Raw genomic sequence first — 22100 nt, forward strand, 5'->3', positions numbered from 1 at the left:
AAAATAAATAAATAAATAAATAAATTCTCCAAAGCACCTGAAGGCAAGACAACAAACAATGGTTGGAAACTAACCAAGGAGAGAACCAACCTAGAACTAAGGAGAAATTTCCTAACATTGAGAACAATTAACCAGTTGAACAACTTGCCTCCAGAAGTTGTGGGTGCTTCATCACTGGAGGCTTTTAAGAAGAGACTGAACAGCCACTTATCTGGAATGCTATAAGGTCTCCTACTTGAGGAGGGGGCTTGACTAGACGACCTTTAAGGTCCCTTGCATCTCTGTTATTCTGATTTTACTCCACTAGTTCAGATGAAATTTCTCCTAAATTGTTGTCTCCATCATGACGCTCTGCAGACGTCCTCCAGAAGAACGGGAGAAATAGAGCAAATGGATGGCAAAACCTTTTACAAAATAACGTTGAAGTACAAGCAGGGAAAATACTGGGGGGAGACTAGTCTGAATTGGGTTATGAAGCTGGCGGTGCTTCACCTCTTCCCATTGTACTCAAAGCTGCCGGCCGTGAGTCATTCCCAAATCCCCATCAAGCCACTGAGACATCCGCGGGGAGGAGCCGGACCCCTCGCCGCTTCTCCTGCCTCAATTCTAGGGCTTGATTGAGACCCGCATTGCTGGGAACTCACCCACCTTCAGAAGGCGGCACCCTGCTAGGGTGGCAACTTGGCCCTTCCCTCAGACCTTCCCAGAGGCGGGAGAAAGGGTGATGGACACCCAGCACGTGGCCTCTACGGAGAGCTTCCTCCCAGCAATTATCTACTACTTTCACTCCATACCTTATATAACCGCTAATGCTCACTCTTCAGGCAAGTTAGGGTGGCTATTGATTCATGCCCGATGTCATTGGTATCAGTTGCAAGCACGAGAAAACTAGATCCTTTCACTAAAATATACAATGCTTTACAAATTGTAAAACGCGCCTCTCGGGACAAAACAGGGGATGGAGAACGGATATTTCTAGTTGGAGCGGCGACCATCATGCACTTCTTCACATATGCAAATCTTCACATATGCAAATTTTCCCTCTTCTTCTTCTTCCATCCGAGCAGGTTTCAGCCAATGGATGGCCGAGGATCGCTTCCGCTCCTCCTCCTCTTCCGCGCGGATTCTTTTTTTTTTTTTTTCCCAGCGTCGTCGCGCATATGCAAATTTGACGACTGCAAATTGAAAAGGGGCGGAGTCTTCCCGGATTGTAGAACGTTCCCGGGAAGGCGCCTGCAAGAGGAAGGCGGAAGGCTTTATCCAGGGTAGCGCGAGCGGAAGTTGCCGGTGAGTGCCCGGTTGATTGCAAAAAAGCAAACACGGAGAGAAGCGTTCGCACGAAGCGGGAAGCTAGTTTTGCATTAGCGTCAAGGGGAGGGGAGATAAGCGGGGCAAAGTTGCAAAAACTCTTGTTTGCAGTAAAATAAACCTTGTTAAGAAATAGACGGGGTCGAGGGTAGGCGCGTTTTGGTGGCTTGTTGGGGATTTGGGAATAGGAGTCAAGCAAAGAAAAGTGGGGAGAGGAGCAAAAAATGCATGCTTAAGGTTTCCCGGTGGACTGAATAGGTTTCAAGTAAGCTGGCTTTTTTTTTTGCAAATTTTTATCTTCTATTTAAATAGTTTATTTAAAATTTAAAAAATACATTTTGCAAAATTTAATCAGGATGGGTGAATGGAGCGGACTCTCCCGCCGAAAACGAATCTGAATGTGGGCTTAACCTGATGAGAATATTCACCTGCTGTTCTGATTGGGATCAGGGAAGTTCTGAGCATGTGCAGAGTGTACAGTACAGGTAGTCCTCGACTTACAACCACCACTGAGACCAAACTTTTTCTGTTACTAAGTGAGGCATTGGTTAAGTGATTTGTTTGTCCCCTTTTACAGCAGTTAAATTAACAGGGTTAATAACAGGGTTATTAAGTGAATTTGGCTTCCCCATTACAAAAGGGGAGCATATGACCCTGGGACACTGCAACCATCGTAATTATGAACCAGTGGCCAAGTGTCTGAATTTTGATTCCATGATTGTAAGGATGCTGTAATGGTTGTAAGGGGGAAAAAGTTTTCCGTGCCATTGTAACTCCAAATGGTCATTAAATGAACTGTTGTAAATTGAGGATTACCTGTAACTCCCATGCAACTGGCCAGCCATTGCTAATATTGCTAAAGATCACTTAGAAGCCATAATAAAAGGGTACAGTACTAAGAAAAGTGGCTGGCAAACCATTTTGGGGGGGGGTAGTAAGTTTCAAGAATAGGTATCTATAGAGATTCTGAATCATCCAGGTCATGGTTATTCCAAAAATGCTTTTTCTAAAAGGCAACTGGACTTTCTTGGGGGTTTTTTTCTCTCTTTGAAAACATTTTGCTTCTCATCCAAGAAGCTTCCATAGTTCTGATTGGTGGGGAATGGAAGGATTTATATTCTTTACAATCATTTAGACCTTAGCACTCTGAAGGTTGATTGTTAGCTCTCTGCCAGTCCTTGAGACCACTTGGGCGTGGTAAGATTCAAATTTCTGTGGGTGTGGCTTGGTGGGTGTGGCACGGGAAGGATACTGTAAAATCTCCATTCCCACCCCACTCCAGGGGATGGTTACTGCAAAATCCCTGTTTCCTCCGGATCAGCTGGGACTCCGGAGGCAGAGACTAGATGGGGGTGGAACCAGTCAGAGGTGGTATTTACCGGTTCTCCAAACTACTCAAAATTTCCGCTACCGGTTCTCCAGAACTGATCAGAACCTGCTGAATACCACCTCTGCACTTGGGGGTTTGTCTGTATCCTCAGAGTCACCTGAATCAGAGTTCAAATCGATATGGGACCTTCTTGAGACTGTGTTGTAAGCAGGGGATAGATTGTGTTGTATCCCTTCCCATTTGTTGAGGGAGGGCTGTTCTATTTTAACATAAATGACCTCTTGGAACTCCTTTCAAACAGGTGATTCTCCCTGTCCTGAATGTGAATTTGGCTGTCCTCAAAAGCGTGACGCTTGCTTTTCAGATCCAAATGGACTGTTGATTCCTGTCCTGATGAGTTTGTTCTCCTGTGTTGTACCATGCGTTTGTGAAGTGGTTGTTGTTTTGTTTCCCCAATGTACAAGTCTGGACTTGTCTGGTTGCATTGCACTGCATATACCACATTGGTGTTTTCAGAGGACCTGATTTGAAAGTGGAGCCAGAGGCCATCTATATTAAAATTGAATAGTCCTTCCCAGTGGTGGAATTCAAAATGTTTTACTGGTTCTGTGGGCATGGCTTGGTGGGCGTGGCTTGGCTTGGCAGGTATGGTGTAGCTTGGTGGGCATGGTAGGGAAAGGATACTGCAAAATCCCCATTCCCACCCCACTCTGGGGCCAGCCAGAGATGGTATTTGCTGGTTCTCAAAATTCTCAAATTCTCAAAATTTCAGCTACCGGTTCTCCAGAGTCTGCTGAATAGCACCACTGGTCCTCCCTAAACAGAGGGGGAGGGATACGACACAATCTATGTCCTGTGTAGAATGCAATCCCAAGAATTACACTCTCGATTCAGGTGACCCTGAGAATATAGATAAACCCCAGAGTAGCCTCAATGACTCTGAGAGTGTTAACAGATGGCTGCAAAGAATATTCATCCTTCCATTGCCCATTAGTTACAATTGAGGAAGCTTGTCGGATGAGAAGTGAAATGTTTTCAAATTAAAAACCAAGAAAATCCAGTTGCTTTTTGAAAAAAGCCAGGAATGAAGTTTCAGAAAACCCTCATAAACACACTGCACACCTATTAGGAAATTTTACCACTGAATAGATGAGAAAATAGATAAGAAAAAAAATGTCTTCTTGTATTCCAGTGGGAAAGGGTGATTATATCAATGGTAGTGATGGAAAAATAAGTTGTAGGGTATTTACAAAACCAGTGGCTTTATTATAGGGGGGAAAATAGCAAAAGGGGTGCATTATAATGCACAAATCCACATAGGCTTGTTAGTCTTCAAGCAGTCACAAGGAACACTTAATTACAGACTCATTTCAGACTTGTAAGATGATGTATTTGCTGCAAGAACCTGAAATGTTTCAAAGCCCACTCTCTTGATGATGCTGAATGCACACTCTGCTCCTACAAAACCATCCGTAAGTGCCTAAAAGGCCTGGTTAAGTAATTCTCACCTGATTCAAATCTGCAACACATTTGCCCAGCAGCTGAAAAAAATGCTTTTTACAACAGGTAGTGAAAAACGCTCTTACGGGAAGATAATAATCTTGTGGTTCTCTAAAGATAGCAAGGTTATTATGACATTCACTTTGGTTTTAGAGGCAGGAAAAACAGCTTGCAGATAGGCCTTGATTTACAGTGACACTTAAGCTCAAAATTTCTGCTGCCGAGTGAGCTTGTCCAATTTTACGACCTTTCTGGATACAGTGGTTAAGGCAAACTCTGCAGTTGTTAAGTTTAGTCCCACGGTTGTTAAATGAATCTGGCTCCCCCATTGACTTTGCTTGTCAGGTCACCAAAGGGGATCACACGAGCCCAGGACATTGCCGTCGTCATAAGTATGAACCAGTTGCCAAAAATCTTGAATTTTGATCACATGACCATGGGGATGCTGCAATGGTGGTAAGTGAGAAAAACAGTCATAAGTCAGTTTTTTCAGTGCCGTTGTGACTTTGGTCACTAAACACACCCTTGTAAGTTGAGAGCTATCTATATTGGGAGTTTCTACTATAGCATCTCAAGAATGGCTGGCTACACAGTGCCCAGGAACGGGGCAGACAAAGAAACGCATCTTCCCTTTTGCAGAAATGGGATAATGGTTGCAGCTTAGCACCATGGTGGCGCAGTGGTTAGAAGGCAGTATTGCAGGCAAACTTTGCCCACCGCCTAGAGTTCGATCCCGACAAGACTGAAGATTAACTCGGCCTTCCATCTTTCCGAGGTCGGCAAAATGAGGAGCCAGATTATTGGGGGCAATAAGCTGACATTGTAAACTGCCCAGAGTGTGCAGTAAAGCACTATGGGGCAATATATGCAGGTAGTCCTCGATGTATAACAGTGCATTTAGTGACTGTTCAAAGTTACAACGACACTGAAGTGATTTACGACCAGCGATGGGTTTCACATTTTGTTACCACCGGTTTGCCCCGCACGCGTGCACACGCACACCCGTGCATGTGCTTTGCTTGTGTGTGCGCTTTCCGCGCACGTGCCTGTCCTCAAAAACATGCCTAAATAAGACAGCATAGCACTGGGGCAGGTGAGAGATCTCTGCTACCAATTCACCTGAACCGATTGAATACCACCTCTGCTTATGACCATTTTTCACACATACGACCTTTGCAGAGTCCCCATGATAACCTCATCCAAATTCAGATGCTTGGCAACTGGTTCATGTTTACAACCATTGATGCGTCCCACGTGATCGCCTTTTGCGACCGTTTTGAAAAGCAAAATCCACGGGAAAGCCCAGATTTGCTTCACAGCCACGTGGCTAATTTACCAACCGTACTGATTCATTTAACTGTGGTGAGAGAGTTGTAAAATGAGTCAAAATACTTAAGAAATGTCTCACTTAACAGACTAAATTTTGGGCTGAATTGCGGTCGTAAGTCGAGGGCTATCTGTACAGTTAGTCTTAAGTGCTATTGTTGTGGTCCGTACGCAGCTACTGCAGTTAGTAGCTGATTCAGACAGCAAGGAGGCTGATGTGGTGCTGCATTGTCCAACTCGAGTGGTACTCGAGTCGGACAATGAGGAGGCTGGAGAAGATGTGGTGTCAAAGGCAGGGATTCAGCCAGGACCTTCAAAACCTCCAGAAGCTCCTTTAAGTGAAGAGGATGGAGAAGAGGAGCCTCTTCTCGATGCACAGGCGCGCAGAGCTGCCAAAAGGCAGGGGTGGCTCCTCAGGAGGAGGTCTCCTCGAGAGTAAGGCTTGGGGCTAATTGGCCACTCCCTTAGCCTATTTAAGGAGGAACGCCGACTGAACTAATTTGCAGGGAACAACTTAGTTCACATACCTTCGTGTCGTGTCTTGCTTATCTTACCAGCTTCCTGCAAATTGCTTCTGGGCATTCTGCCAACCATAGTAAGTTTTCAGTTATTATTCTTTGAATTCTTGACGGCTGTTAATGCAATTAATTAATAGCCATTGTTGTAAAAGACTGGTTTATTCAATAAATTAAGGTTTGAACGGACTTCGTGTGTGCTGCGTTCTTTGGGGTCCGTAGCTGGGGCAGAACAGCTATTGCTATTGCAGCTTATCTTCAGCGCCAGGTTGGGGGCCTCTGAATTGACAACCTGTCCGCTTACGTGTGTGTTGTGTTGCTGTCACAGGGATGAAGAGGAAGCGAATGACTTCCAGAGTCCAGCCTGACGAGGCAGGGACTCAACCTGACCTGCGCTGGGAACACGAGATCAGTGGCAACCAATGGCAGGTATTCCCACCTGAGCAGAGTGAGATCCTGAGCCAAGCAATTCGGTAAGTTGGCTTCCTGGAGGAGGAGGAGAAGTAGAAAAACAATAATGTGGCGGGCCTGGAATTGGTTGGTGAGATTGCAATGCAAACTCTCGTGTTCTCTGCAGGGCACAGAAACTGGCCGAAAACTTAGGAGACGACCAAGTGGACCTGTGCAGGATGTTGCTGCGGAACAAGGAGAGCGGCCTGGAGAACCGTGTCCGTGTGGCTGTCTGTGATCAGAAATCCTGTAAGTTGCTGTCTCTGATTCTATAGGTAGTCCTCAATTTACAGCAGTTCATTTAGTGACCGTTCGAAGTTACAACGGCCCAGGGAAAAAAAAAATCACTGATGACCATTTTTCACACTTGTACCTTGTGTTTTCCTGAAAATAAGACCTAACAGGAAAATAAGCCCTGGCGTGATTTTTCAGGATGCTCGTAAAATATAATAAGCCCCAGTTAAAATTCTCAGGTGGACATGTTTAGTACCGTATTTCCCCGAAAATAACCCCTCAGCAGAAAATAAGCCCTCATGCGTCTTTTGGAGCAAAAATTAATATAAGACCCCGCTCTTATTTTTGGGAAAAATACGGTAGCATCCCCATAGTCACGTAAATCAAAATTCAGTCGCTTGTCAGCTGACTCATGTTTATGACGGTTGCCTTGTTCAGGGGTCATGTGACACCCACACACCCTTTGCGACCTGACAAGCAAAGGCAATTGGGAAAGCTGGATTTACTTAACAACTGCGTGGCTAACTTAACAACTGCAGCGATTCGCTTAACAACTGTGGCAAGAAGAGTCGTAAAATGGGACTAAACGCACAAGAAATGTCTCGCTTAGGAACAGGGAATTTGGGATCAGGGAATTTGGGATCAGTTGTGATTGTAAATTGAGGACTGCCTGTATTTATTGCATCTGTATTCTGCTCTTTAGGTCAACATTGCCAGCGCCCACCATAACTGGTCCTGGCCTTTGATTCTCATACAGGGCGGGGGTGGGGGGGTTTCCTTGATTTATAACTCATTTAGGGACTTCTCAGAGTTGAACACCCAGAAAAAAATGACTTGTGTCCAGTCTTGCAACCGTTGCGGCCTTCTCACAGTCACCCTGATCAGAATTCAAATGCTTGGCAAGGGGAACCTATTTACCACAGTTGCAGCTTCCTGGGTCACATGATCACCGTTGCTGACCTTCCCACCTGTTGTCTGACAAGCAAAGTCAATGGAGAAAGGCGGATTCGCTTAATGACCGCATGGTTTGCTTAGCAACAGCGGCAGAAATGTTAAATAAATGGTCATTTAACAACCATCTTGCTTAACAATGGAAATTCTCATCCAGTTGTGGTCATAGGTTCAAGGACTATATGTCATCCGGAAAGGTTTAAGTAAGCCCTGGGTTTGACAAAACAACAGATAGTCCTCAACTTACAGCCACATATAACAGAATTTTCTGTCATTAAGTGAGAGAAAATTTTAAAAGTGAGTGTTATTTCATTTTCTGACCCTTCTTGGCACAGTTGTTAAGTGAATCACTGCAGTTGTTAAGTTAGCCACACAGTTGTTGAGTGAACCTGGCTTTCCCATTGATTTTGCTTGTCAAAAGGTCACAAAGGCAGATCACATAACTCCGGGACAATGCAACCATCATAAGTATGAACCAATTGCCAAGCATGTGAATTTTGATCATGGGGATACTAACAAAGGTCGTAAGTGTGAAACGGTCATAAGTTTCTTTTTTTCTGTGCCGTTGTAACTTTGAACGGTCACTAAACTGTTGAACTGTTAGTCGAGGACTACTGTATCATAAAACGTGGCTATATGTACAAGAGAGACTGGCTGAGCCAGAGGAAGGAGTCAAACAGGCAATTAATCTGGAATCCCTACATGGGCACAAGACAGTGAATTCTGATACTCCTTACTTGCTGATAAACTTTTATTTGGATAAGAGACTACCTGTAAGACAAGCTGGTTTCTCATTTCTCTTCCTATTCAACCCCTGAGAGATGTTTAGCTTTGACTTCTTATATTTAATTCAATTTCTTTTTCTCCTTTTCCTCTTCTTCGCCCGCATGGGAGCAGATTTCGTCTGGCAATGGGAAGGAGACCAGGAAAATGAGTGGATTCCATACCCTGCTGCTACCTGCTTGGATTTACAGGCAGCCAAAAATGGTGACCGGGAACCCACAGTGGACTTGACATTCGGTCAGAAATGCTACAAGCTGGACACGGCCCGCATGGTGCAGACAAACCAGCAGACTAAATTTGAACGTCGGATAGAATACAAAGAGTCAGGTATTGGAGTCCAGGTAGTCCTCGGCCTACGGCCACAGTGGAGCCCAAAATTTATGTTGCTAAGCGAGACATTCGTTAAGTTTATTTATTTATTTATTCAATTTATATACCGCCCTTCTCCTAGTGGACTCAGGGCGGTGCACAGCCAAAACTAAAATACATAACAATACAAAATTTAAAATTAATTAAAAGAATTATATACTTTGGCCCGAATTAAAACAGTGCGAATTAAAACCCATTAACAAATTAAAACTAAACAATTAATAACCATTAAAAACTAAAAAAGGGGGGCGGGGTTCACGCCAGCCCTGCTTGCTGGAAAAGAAGAGTTTTCAGGGCTCGGCGAAAGACCCGAAGATCCGATATCCTTCTTATCTCCGGGGGCAAATCATTCCAGAGGGCGGGGGCTGCCACATAGAAGGCCCTCCCCCTGGGGGTCGCCAGCCGACATTGCCTGGCCAACGGCACCCTGAGGAGTCCCTCTCTGTGGGAGCATACTGGACGGTGGGAGGCTATCGGCGGCAGAAGGCGGTCCCGCAAGTACCCAGGTCCTATGCCATGGAGCGCTTTAAAGGTGGTAACCAACACCTTGAAGCGCACCCGGAAGACCACTGGAAGCCAATGCAGCTCACGCAGGAGAGGTGTCACATGGGAGCGACCCCTCGCTCCCATAACCGCCCGCGCGGCCGCATTCTGCACCAGTTGGAGCCTCCGGGTACTCCTCAAGGGGAGCCCCATGTAGAGAGCATTGCAGTAGTCCAGGCGGGAAGTGAGGAGTGCCTGAGTGACTGTGCGTAAGGAATCCCGATCCAGAAAGGGACGCAACTGGCGAATCAGGTGGACCTGATAAAAAGCCCCCCTGGCCACGGCCATCATATGCTCTTCTAAAGACAGCCGTGCATCCAGGAGGACGCCCAAGTTGCGAGCCCTATCCGTGGGGGCCAATAACTCGCCCCCAATAGCCAGCGTTGGGTTTCCCCCCCACCCCATTTTACGACCTTTCTTGCCACAGTTGTTAAGTGAATCCGTGCAGTTGTTCAGCGAGTAATATGCTTCTTATATTAGATGAATCTGGTCACAAAGGGGGAATCGATCACATGACCCTGGGACACTGCCCACGTCGTAAATATGAACCCGTTGCCCAGCATTTTAGCTTTTAATTGCATGACCCTGGGGATGCTGCAACATTCGTAAGTAATTTTGAATAATCCCTAAATTAACTGTTGTAAGTCAAAAGGGTACCTGTGCAGAAATTTATTGTTATGCTGGGAATTGAACTATAGAACTTCGACCGGGCTCTGTCACTCCTTGCAAGTGAAAATCTATGAGTGTAGATTTGGCCCCGGGGCCCCTTCCCCTCTATCCTTACATAGGAATGGAAACAACAGTTAACACCTCTGTTCCATTCTGCCTTTCCCTTTTTTTTTCACCTAGCCTGGCTAGGTGGCTCAGTGGCTAAAACGCTGAGCTTGTCGATCAGAAAGGTCGGCGGTTCGAGTCCCTAGTCTGGGTCTCCTGCATGAGCAGGGGGTTGGACTAGATGACCTCAAAAGGTACCTTCCAACTCTGTTACTGTTATTCCTCATTCAGATGCAACAGAGGCAGAGGTGGGATCCCTGCTGAGCAGCAGTGATTTGGAGGCCAGTACATTGGTTCCTGCTAAGAAGTCCCAGACTGAATTAGATGCCCCTACATCTCGGGGGCAAGGAGATGGGATGGGTAGGTGCCAAAAAAATTGATTTTGGGGATCAGTGCATGAGGGTGAGATGGAAAGAACAGCTTGGTTCTTCGGAAATAAATACGTGGTGGGGAGGTTGGTAATAGGAACTGCAATTAGGAATCTCATAAGAAGTTAAAAGATAAAAGTTCCCCCTGTCCAGTCACGTCTGACTCCAGGGAATGGTGCTCATCTCCGTTTCTTAGCCGAGGGAGCCAGTGTTGTCCAAAGACGCTTCTGTGGTCATGTGGCCAGCAAGTCTGTATGCCGAAGCACACGGAATGCTGTTACCTTCCCACCAAAGTGGTACCTATTAATCTACTCGCATTTGCATGCTTTCAAACTGCTAGGTTGACAGGAGCTGCAGCCAGTAACGGGAACTCTCCCTGTCGCGCAGCACTCCTCGAACCTAGGCTGTCAACTTTCCAGCTGACAATCTCAGGATCTTTAATCTCCGATCCATTGTTCCTCCCCCATAAGAAGTTAGAGTTGCTGAAATACCCCTTTAATTAAGTGTATTTTGTTTTAAGCCCAGAGACGTAGGATCATAAGGAGTAAGGACCTGTTCTTTTTTAATGCTTAGATTGTAGGATGTCAGCCTAAGCTCCTTGTAGCCAAATGCCACCTCTGTTCAATGCAAAGTGGGTATTTTATTATTATTTTTCACCTACAGAGGCAGTAAAAACATTGACCGTGAAGGGAAAAGCTCCGGTTGACCCAGAGTGCAAAGCCAAACTGGGAAAAGTATGTCATCGGTATCGTTATGACCTTTCTGAGAATAGAATATTTGCTAAATTAGAGTCCAGAGTTTGGTCAGCAAACAGGTTGGCAGATGTTGTCAGGAAATTTGCCAAGAAAGCTTTAGCAGAGAAATTGGTATCTTTCATGGGATTGCTGTGGGAAAGACCTTGGGAACTGACCGGCTGCCTAGGAGATGGTCAGATAATAGGCAGCAGAGCCCACAACTGGATAGTGGGTGAGGCAAGAAACTCCAAAGGGATCCTTTTATGTTAAGAGATCCATGATGGCGAACCTAGGGCACGCGTGGCCAAAGTGGCACACGAAGCTGTGTCAACCCGGCACGCGCGGCCTTGCCTGTTTGTCTTCCAGGTTTCTGGCGCGCATGCGTGCGCGATGATCAGCTGTCCTTTGCAAGCGTGGCAGTGCCAAAATCTGATTAGCTGATTGTCGGGTGCGCATGGATGCCAGAACTCAGAGGTTCGGCTTTTCCATAGCGCGGCCCTGACGAGCACGCGTGCACGACATTTCCGTGTGACCTTTCGCCATCACTGTTATAGACTGTAAAAATAACAGTGGGGGAATTGTACTCTCAGAGTTAAAAAATTCAGTTAATGTGGTACAATAGAATTAGTTCATTGGTTGTATTTCCTATCTGGTCTGCCTGGAAGGGCCGGGAGCATCTGAGGTTAGTAATGCCCGCCTTGTAGGTTGGAGGCACCCTTTTGAAGGAGCCAGTGGGAAAGGAGAAGGAAGCAAGGAGTGGCATCTTAACGTAGGTCAGTGGATTGACCAGAGAGTCCAAGGACATGGTATTATGATCCAGGTGGGTCAAGGCAAGGCAGGCCTCTAGAGCAGGAGTGTCAAACTCAATTTCATTGAAGGCCGCATCAGGGTTGTGTTTGACCTGAGAGGGGCAGCATGGCCAGCTTGACATCACTCGTGTCAGGGATGGCTACGGTGGCCTGAGTGATCTGCCAGCGAAAATGGGCTCCCGAGCTCCGTTTTCGGCTGTGATGGCCTCCTGCAACCATCTGCCAGTGAAAACGGAGGCCGGGAGGACCCACATGCAGCCCTACTGAGCTCCATTTTCACTGGTAGAGGCACCTCAGGACGGTCCTTCGATGTTTCCAGGGCGGCCCCGCAGTTCTAAGCACCATACAGGCCAGATCCGGCCCGCAGGCCTTGAGTTTGACAACACTGCTCCTCAACCTTGGTAGCTTGAAGATGGGTGGACTTCAATTCCCAGAATCCCCCAGCCAGCGCTGCTGGCTGGGGGATTCTGGGAATTGAAGTCCACCCATCTTCAAGCTACCAAGGTTGAGAAACACTGCTCTAGAAAGTCCTTTAATTGCTCTCAAAATATGTTCAAACAAACGGCCTTCTAACTATCAGTAAGGCTCTAACCCCTCCACGCTACCTTGAAGGCAGCCACCCTCAGTCCCACCAAACAACAGCCCCTATGTTACAAAGACAGTACACCAGGTAGGAGCATGTTCACAGAGAAAGGTTCAACGTTTAGTCCACTGGCTAAGCGAGTCCACATGGCAAACTGTAGTCCACAAGGTAAAGTTCAGGCACAAGATAAATAGCAGTTCTCAGAGGCAAAGGCAGTTGTAAAGGCAGAGCAAAGCCAAAGACAAACGTCCAAGGCAAAAGGCAGAAGACAGTCCTCGAGGCTAGACAAATCAACAGGCGTAAAGCAGCCTTTAAGGCAAGGCAAAGGGCAACAGACAGGAGGAGGAGGGAGGGAGTGTTAGCCAAAGCAAACAATTCTTCCAGGCAAAGACTAACTCCCGACCTCCAAGGTCCCTTCCAACTCTGTTTTTGTTACCCCAAGGCTTCTCCTTAATTTACTCCATATGAGATGTTCCTTATGAGGAGGGATGGGAGGAGTAGCCTTGCAGTCCTTCTGTGGTCTTGCTTCCTCCAAACCGGGCTCTCATGGGGGAGGACACATGGTTTTCTGTCATTGGTCTCTTTTAATGACTCCTTCCTTCCTTCCTTCCTTCCTTTTTTCTTTCTTTCCTTCCTTCCTTTCTATTTTCTCTTTCTTTCTTTCTTTCTTTCTTCCTTCCTTTCTTTTTTTTCCCTTCCTTCCTATCTTTCTTCCTTTCTTCTTTCTTTCCTTTCTTTCTTTCCTTCCTTTCTTTTTTCTTTTTCTTTTTTCTTTCCTTCCTTCCTTTCTTTCCTTCCTTCCTTCCTTTCTTTCTTTTTTCTTTCTTTCCTTCCTTCCTTTCTATTTTCTCTTTCTTTCTTCCCTCCTTTCTTTTTTCTTCCTTCCTACCTTCTTTCTTTCTTTCTTTCTTTCTTTCTTTCTTTCTTTCTTTCTTCCTTCCTTCCTTCCTTCCTTCTTTCCTTTTTTCTTCCTTTCTTTCCTTCCTTCCTTCCTTCTTTCTTTCCTTCCTTCCTTTCTTTTTTCTTTCCTTCCTTCCTTCCTTCTTTCTTTCCTTCCTTCCTTCCTTTTTTCTTTTTCTTTTTTCTTCCTTCCTTTTCTTTCTTTTTTTTCTTTTTTTCCCTCCCTCCCTCCCTCCCTTCCTTCTCTCCTTTGCTGCCATGATAAGCTACATGGGTGATAGTCATTGCAGGAAATTTCTTCTGCTGTTATTACAGTCCAATAAGTTCATTCATTCCCTCACTAGCAGAGGAGAATCACCCAATTTCTGCAGAGAGCTGGTGTGTGTGTGTGTGTGTGTGTGTGTGTGTGTGTGTGTGTGTGTGTGTGTGTGTGTGTCACACCTTGGTTGCCCGTGAGGTTCCTTAAGCCACTTCCTCATGCTAGCCTTCGTTAGCATAAAACAGCCCCTTTAGCCATGCTTTCTGGGAATTGAATTGGGAGTTGAAATCCAACATTTGGAACAGCATTTGGTTGGGGAAATAGAAGATTTTTGCAGTCTGGCAAAGAGACTCTTTTAGCACAGCAAGTGGCAGGGCCGGGACATGCTGTCTGTGCTTGCAAGCTAAGCAGTGAAGGGAAACAAGTTACTACAAAATAGTATAGTTATACATATAGTTATTACAAATTAGTCTTAGTTGAACCTCTGCTATTTTGCTCCCTGATTTCTCGCTTCTGTGTGTTGCTTCTATGGTGGCGCCAGGCACAGTCTTGCCGTAGAGATAAGAAGCGCACAACACAAAGCTGCCCGAGATGAAGTCAGAATAGATAAGGAAGACAGACACACAAGCCTACAAGAAATGCTCTATAGATAAGAAAGGCATGGTCAGGGCAGGGTCAAGGAATGCTCTATGGATTGGTAACAAACTTTTGTCTCTGACTGGTTACCTGAATGTATAAGATGCTTGCCACACTCTTCTCAGGTGTGGCTTTTTCCCTTGCATGCTTGCTACTTGCATGCTGTGGAACTGTCCACGCAGATATTTGGCCATAACAAAAGCTGTTACTTTTTCCAAGCCTCTGCTCAAGTCTCTTTTTGGAACTTTGATGACTTGAGTACATTTTGGACCTTACAGCAGAGTCTGGTTTGGTTAGTACTTGGATGGAGGCCTACAGGAAGTCCTAGGGCTGTAGACCAGACTGGCAAATGTGAAGAAGACAATTGCATTTTTCAGCCAAAGAAATTGCATGGTTGTTGTCTTTGTGAAGTCAAACCTAGCTTAAAAGGGGGTTTATTTTTCTTTTTTCATTCCTGTGTTTTGAATAACCTCCTTTCCTCTTTCTTGCCTTTTCTAAAGGCTCATGTTTATTGCGAAGGAGATGACATTTATGACGTGATGTTGAATCAGGTGAGTGGACTCTACCTGTTGGTATGTTTTTTTTCCCCCCAATCAAGAGATTCTGCCTGGTTTTAAAAAAAGTTTGGACTTCAGTTGGAGAGAACTAGGCTCATCCCTCAATTTCAGTCGCAGAGCCAACCAAATGAGGTCAGACAAGGCCTATCTTTGAATCTCTTGTTCTTAGCAAGATTATCTGGATGACGAAATTGTGGGGAAAGCCCTTCTAACAGGCAGGGAAGACAGAACTAGAAACTCCAATGATGTAGGTCAGTGATTCTCAACCTTTTCTTCACCACGGACCCCCTTTAAATAACTTTTGTGGCCACGGATCCCCCAAGACTTAAGATACTCAAGATTTAAATCATAACATTTTTTTCAAGTCTTCGCGAATGCCCTGTGATGACATTGTGGTTCCCCCCATGGGTCCACAGACCACAGGTTGAGAACCACGGATGTAGTAGGGGGAGCTTATTGATAAATTTGGGCTTCCCCCTTCTTCAGCTGGCTTCCTATCACCCTACAGAGCAAAATTCCCCTGAAGAGATTGGAGAAATAGTTTCATGAAAGTCTGATTTTTCATAGAGGTTTGTTCAGATGACATCTAGGAGAGCAGTACATGGAATAGAAATGGAACAAGATGTTGTCTTCTCATTTCTGACCATCTCCTTTTTTTCCCCATCTTGGCTTCCTCCAGACAAACCTTCAATTCAACAACAATAAATATTATCTCATACAACTGTTGGAAGATGACAATGCACAAAGTTACAGTGTCTGGATGCGCTGGGGGCGCGGTGAGTTGGGGCAAGGAACTGAGTCATGGAAAAAGGAAGTGAGAGCAAAGCTGACACTTAGTAGGCCTTAATTTTTAATACAAACTAAAAAGAAAGCATGGCTCTATTTCACCAAGCAATCATGGATCTAGGATTGTGTTTCTCAATCTTTGCAACTTTCAAGATGCGTAGACTTCAAGTTCCTGAATTCATGCTGGCTGGGGAATTCTGGGAGTTGAAGTCCACACATCTTAAAGTTGTCAAGACTGAGAAATACTATCAGGGATCTCATTGCCTGAAAATGCTGTAAGTGGTTAGAATGCAGTATTGCAGGCTGACACTGCCCACTGCCATGAGTTCGATTCTGACCAGTTCAAGGTTGACTCAGCATTCCATCCTTCTGAGGTTGCCAAAATGAGGGTCAGGATTGTTGGGGGTAATATGCTGACTCTGTAAACTGCTTAGACATGGCTGTAAAGCACTATGAATCGGTGTATAAGTCTTAAGTGCTAAGTGTTACGTTATCATAAATACCTTTAAAAAAAACAATTGAAATGTTAGTGAATAATGATACATCAAGTTTTTGGATTCTTCTGGAGTTCTTGCATTTTTTTCTGAGTTATAGAATGTGGCTTCACCTCTTCTGTACTCCTCAGTATCCTTTTGATCATTCCATTCCATTCCTTCCTTCCTTTCTTCCTTCATTCCGTAGTGGTGCAGTTGTTAAAATGCAGTATTGCAGGCTAACTCTGCCCACTGCCAGGAAGTTCGATCTTGACAGGCTCAAGGTTGACTCAGCCTTTCGTCCTTCCGAGGTGGGTCAAATGAAGACCCAGATTGTTGGGGGCAATCGGCTGATTCTGTAAACTGCTTAGAGCTGTAAAGCACTGAAGCGGTATATAAGTCTAAATACTATTGCTATACTTTATATAAAAACTATTTCAGATGAAATTCTGACTGTGTTAACCTTCAGATGCAATCAAAGGAGATATTAGTACACCGTTTAGAGGGCTGTAAAGCACTGTGAAGTGATATATAAATATAAATGCTATTGCTATTTATTCATTCATATATATTTTTTTTTACTTTCTAGTGGGTAAGTCTGGCCAGAACTCCCTCGTTCCTTGCTCTGGAGATTTAGCAAAAGCCAAAGAAGTGTTCGCCAAAAAGTGAGTCCCTCTAAAAGTTTTGGCAATGTTCTTATCCCACTCAGCACCTCCTTTCTCCTGAACTTTTTTGTTTTGTTTTTGCCTCTGAGGTTCCTAGACAAAACCAAAAATGAATGGGACAAACGGGCTAACTTCCAGAAGGTCGCAGGCAAATATGATCTTCTTCATCTGGACTTTGAAGCCAAAGATGCTGTAAGGCTTTTTGGCGGGAAAGAGCAGAGGGAGGCAGCTTTAGAAAACAGAAGGATATTTTGCTCATAAATCCTCATTTTGTATTCCTGCCAGAAGAATTCAGGAGCTGCCCCCGAGAACACAGTCTCCAAACCCCAGCCGGTTTCCCAGCTGGACCTAAGGTTGCAGGCTTTGGTAGAACTGATATGTAATATTCGCACGATGGAGGAAATGGTGATCGAGATGAAGTACGACACCCGAAAAGCTCCATTAGGTACGCAATCATGGTTTGTCCCTCTTACCCTTAGTTTTAATTTATTTAAGAGGTCAACTTGGCCAAAAAACCCTTTTTTTTAAGTAGAGAAAGCGCACAATCATCTTTTAGAAGAAATGAGAAAGGTTCCTTTGCTTAAGAAATCTTATTGAAAATAAACACAGGTAGTTCCTGACTTACAACCTGTTCTGACCCAGCCTTCACAAGTAGTGATAAGCTGTTTACTCACGAGTTAAACAAATCCCTTTTTTTATAATGGGGCAGTAAGAGTCTTTTATTCACATGGATAAACAAAAAAAAAAATCAAATGTAATTAGTCCCAACAAACCTGGGTTTAACCAAGAAATCCGAATTGCTTGCTGTAGACTAGAAACAAATGATTGTCTGCGACAACAGGCCACACCCAAATCCCTACTAGTATAACCCTACTCCCAGCCTGGGAGAGGCTGGCTAGCATCCATATCTGCTTTTCTTTGAGATCCGGCTTATTGTTTTCCTTTGCTCGCCTCTCCTCTACTCCCTATGCAAATATGTATCTGGGATGGGCCCCATCTGTTCTTCCCCCTCACTTAGCTCAGACCCCAAAGACAGCTGCCTCTCCATCTGTGGGAGGACGGAAGGCCCCGGCTCCTCTTCTGTCTCTGATGCTATTTTGTTATCAGACTCCGAAGCGGGCCTAGGCTCTCCATCCACTTCCTCCTCATCTGACTCTGCTACTAGCTTTGCTGGCAGTCGGCGGGCCACAACACAACCATTCGGTTTAGCGATTGTTCAAAGTTACAATGGCACAGAAAAAAGGGACTTGCGACAGTTTTTCACATGACCGTTGCAGCATCCCCATGGTCAGGTGATCAAAATTTGGGCGCTTGGCAACTGGTATGTATTTATGACAGTATCCTGGGATACTGTGGGACAGTGTCCTGGGATACTGCCTGGGACAGTGTCCTGGCAGTGTCCTGGGATTATGTGTTCACCATTTGTAACCTTCCCAGCTGGCTTCCAACAAACCAAATTAGTGGGGGAAGCCAGATTCGCTTAACAACTGTGGGATTCACTTAACAACCTGGGTTATTAACGTAACAGTTGCAGTGATTCACTTAACAAGAGTGGCAAAAAAGGTTGGAAAATGGGACAAAACTCACTTGGTTTATATTAGGTGCATACGTAAAAATCAAGCTAAGGTTTATTTTCGGGATAGGTCTTATTTTTGGGGAAACACAGTACGTATACTTCGGGAAATTTTGGGAAGTTTCAAGGCACCTGGGATGATCTCACCGGAGTCCCACCAGAAGCAGTTAGATGGACAGCTTCCTTCCATATCGAATTATAACATCTATCTCAACAGCCCCTGTTCTGTCCCCACTACACGTTAGTCTGTGTGCAGCTAAACCCACCTATCCTCCAGTAAAACAGACCGTGTGCATAGATCTGAGTCAGTGGTGAAATCTAAAATTTGTTACTACTGGTTCTGTGGGCATGGCTTGGTGGGGGGGGGTAATGTGACTGGGTGGGCGTGGCCATTTTTTTTTTTACCTTTTAAAACCATTTTTTCTACAACCTCTTCGGCTAAGAGGTTGTAAAAAATGATTTCAAAAGACTCTGACGATCCCAGCTGAGTTGCCTGATCAGCAGAGGCTTTTTTTCTTTTAAAAGCCTCTGCCGATCAGGCAACTCAGCTGTGATCATCAGAGGCTTTTAAAAGCATTTGATGATCCCAGCTGAGCCGCATGATCATCAGAGGCTTTTTTTTTTTTTACTTTTAAAAGCATTTTTTCCACCGAAGAGGTTGTAGAAAAAATGCTTTTAAAATTTTTTTAAAAAAGCCTCTGATGATTGTGCGGCTCAGCGGGGTGGGGGGTGGGGGGCAAGGATTTTTGCTACCGGTTTTCCGAACCACCCGCCTCTATCGCTACCGGATCAGGCAATCCGGTCTGAACCGGGAGCATTTCACCCCTGATCTGAGTGCTTTATTGAAAGAACAGGATATGGTGAAACAGCGATGCTCGGTGTGTAGAATCTGAGTTTGTCCTTGGATGACCATGTGCCACAGATTTAAGATGGATTCCTCTTTGCTTCTGCCTTCTCCAAATGCTAAAGGAAATGGAGTTTGGCTTCCCAGCATGCACTTGTTTTCAGAGTGCAGGCTGATGGGTAATAGGGTGGGGTCAGCTTCAAATAATATACTTGATATTTGTCTCTCCGGCCAAATGGGGCTAGAGACCAACACCAGTATATAAAGATCGTATGTTAGGGCATATTTGTCCCTCCGGGGATAAATATATAGATGGGGATAGGGAGCAACAACAGTATATAAAAGTTACAATATATCGAAGAAGTGAATACACACCCTCACGTTTTGTAAATATTTAAGTATATATTTTCATGTGACAACACTGAAGAAATGACACTTGGCTACAATGTAAAGTAGTGAGTCTACAACTTGTATAACAGTGTAAATGTGCTGTCCCCTCAAAATAGCGCAACACACAGCCATTAATGTCTAAACTGGTGGCAACAAAAGTGAGTACACCCCTAAGTGATAATGTCCAAATGGGGCCCAAGCAGTGGTGGGATTCAATTTTTTTTAATACCGGTTCTGTGGGCGTGGCTTGGTGGGCATGGCTTGGCTTGGTGGGTGTGGCTTGGTGGGCGTGGCTTGGTGGGCATGGCAGGGGAAGGATACTGTAAAATCTCCATTCCCTCCCCACTCCAGGGAAGGATACTGCAAAATCCCCTTTTCCTCCCGGTCAGCTGGGACTCAGGAGGCAGAGAATAATGGGGGCGGGGCCAGTCAGAGGTGGTATTTACCGGTTCTCCGAACTACTCAAAATTTCCGCTACTGGTTCTCCAGAACTGGTCAGAACCTGCTGAATACCACCTCTGGGCCCAAGCAGAGGTGGTATTCAGTTGGCTTGGATCGGTTCGGGCAAACCAGTAGCACCAACAATCAGTTGGCCCCACCCACCTGTCCCGGTCTATTGTATCCTTTATTTCCTGCTTTGTAGCTCATCCCAGTCGCGCAGCACAGCTGATTTCTCCCTCACTCGCTGTTCTACTTACCGTTGCTGATTTGGAAGGTAAGCCGCTAAACTTCTAAATGCTCCATTTTTGGCGCTGCGCTTAAGCACCTTAGCATGTGCTCACCGAACCGGTTGTTAAACCAGCAGCATTCCACCACTGGGCCCAAGTAGCCGTTTTCCCTCTCTGGTATCACATGACTCGTTACTGGTACAAGGTCTCAGTTGTGAAGGGGGAGCAGGTATGTTAAATTTTGGTGTTATCGCTTTCACACTCTCATACTGGTCACTGGAAGTTCAACGTGGCACCTCATGGCAATGAACTCTCTGAGGATCTGAAAGAAAGAATTGTTGCTCTATATAAAGATGGCCTAGGGCTTAGTCTATAAGAAGATTGCCAAGACCCTGAAACTGAGCTTCAGCATGGTGGCCAAACCATACAGCGGTTTAACAGGACAGGTTCCACTCAGAACAGGCCTCGCCATGGTCGACCAAAAATGTTGAGTGCCTGTGCTCAGCATCATATCCAGAGGTTGGCTTTGGGAAATAGACATATGAGTGCTGCCAGCACTGCTGGAGAGGTTGAAGGGGTGGGGGGGTCCAACCTGTCAGTGCTCAGACCATACGCCGCACACTGCATCAAATTGGTCTGCAGGGCTGTCGTCCCAGAAGGAAGCCTCTTTTAAAGATGATGCACAAGGAAGTCCGCAAACAGTTTGCTGCAGATAAGCAGACTTAGGACATGGATTTCTGGAACCATGTCCTGTGGTCTGATGAAACCAAGATAAATTTATTTGGTTCAGATGGTGTCAAGCGTGTGTGGTGGCAACCAGGTGAGGAGTACAAAGACAAGTGTGCTTGCCTACAGTCAAGCATGTTGGTGGGAATGTCATGGTCTGGGGCTGCATGAGTGCTGCTAGCACTGGAGAGGCTACAGTTCATTGAGGATACCATGAATGCCAACATGTACTGTGGCATACTGAAGCAGAGCATGATCCCCTCCCTTTGGAGACTGGGCTGCAGGGCAGTATTCCAACATGATAAGGACCCCAAATACCTCCAAAACGACCACTGCCTTGCTAAAGAAGCTGAAGGTAAAGGTGATGGACTGGCCAAGCATGTCTCAGACCTATTGAGCATCTTTGGGGCATCCTGAAATGGAAGGTAGAGGTCTCTAACATCCACCAGCTCTGTGACGTCGTCATGGAGAAGTGGAAGAGGTCTCCAGTGGCAACCTGTGAAGCTCTGGTGAACTCTATGTCCAAGTGGATTAAGGCAGTGCTGGAAAGTAATGGTGGCCACACAAAATATTGACACTTTGGACATTATCACTTAGGGGTGTACTGGCTATTGTTGCCACCAGTTTAGACATTAATGGCTGTGTGTTGCGTTATTTTGAGGGGTCAGCACATTTACACGGTTATACAAGCTGTAGACTCACTACTTTACACTGTAGCCAAGTGTCCTTTCTTCAGTATTGTCACATGAAAATATATACTTGAATATTTACAAAATGTGAGGGTGTACTCACTTCTGTGATATACTGTATATGCTGGGACATGACAGTCCCCAATCTTTTGGGCACTGGGGACTATGTTCCATGGAGAAAGGCTTTTCCACGAACCAGAGGCGGTGCGGTTTTGCATACTGCCTGCATCCCGCAGATGGAGCTTCGCTTGTTTGCACAACCCAGCTTCTGTGGCATGCCACGAACCGATGCCGGTCAAAGGACTGGGGTGGAGGGTGGGTGAACCCTGATCTATCCCATTGCAATTCTGTGGTTCC

The 22100-nt window shown here is 45.4% G+C and overlaps 1 protein-coding gene and 1 non-coding gene across 10 annotated transcripts in view; one reads left to right on the forward strand and one right to left on the reverse strand.

Annotated features, from left to right (window-relative positions):
* Positions 1–443: 443 nt before the first annotated feature.
* Positions 444–767, reverse strand: LOC148113892 (Nuclear RNase P). Its single transcript, XR_015734357.1, has one exon.
* A 359-nt stretch (positions 768–1126) lies between these two features.
* Positions 1127–22100, forward strand: part of PARP2 (poly(ADP-ribose) polymerase 2) — a 32848-nt gene continuing 11874 nt past the window's right edge. For 2 of the 9 annotated variants that reach the window (XR_015733674.1, XM_034411497.3), the window contains exons 1-11: positions 1127–1287; positions 6308–6452; positions 6557–6678; positions 8512–8724; positions 10315–10443; positions 11115–11185; positions 14873–14923; positions 15609–15705; positions 16778–16853; positions 16943–17045; positions 17139–17298. Coding sequence is in view for 7 of the 9 variants with exons in the window: in XM_034411497.3 (XP_034267388.2) it covers positions 6310–6452; positions 6557–6678; positions 8512–8724; positions 10315–10443; positions 11115–11185; positions 14873–14923; positions 15609–15705; positions 16778–16853; positions 16943–17045; positions 17139–17298 (1165 nt within the window). In the remaining 2 variants the exon portion in view is untranslated. Of the gene's footprint in view, positions 1574–6307; positions 6453–6556; positions 6679–8511; positions 8725–10314; positions 10444–11114; positions 11186–14872; positions 14924–15608; positions 15706–16777; positions 16854–16942; positions 17046–17138; positions 17299–20303; positions 20376–22100 lie in introns of all 9 variants that reach the window. The other 7 variants (XR_015733675.1, XM_034411499.3, XM_087891780.1 and 4 more) reach the window with 6 other exon arrangements.

The sequence above is a fragment of the Pantherophis guttatus genome, chromosome 4, assembly GCF_059756535.1.
Source record: "Pantherophis guttatus breed Tessera chromosome 4, ASM5975653v1, whole genome shotgun sequence".
In the NCBI taxonomy this organism is placed as follows: Eukaryota; Metazoa; Chordata; class Lepidosauria; order Squamata; family Colubridae; genus Pantherophis; species Pantherophis guttatus.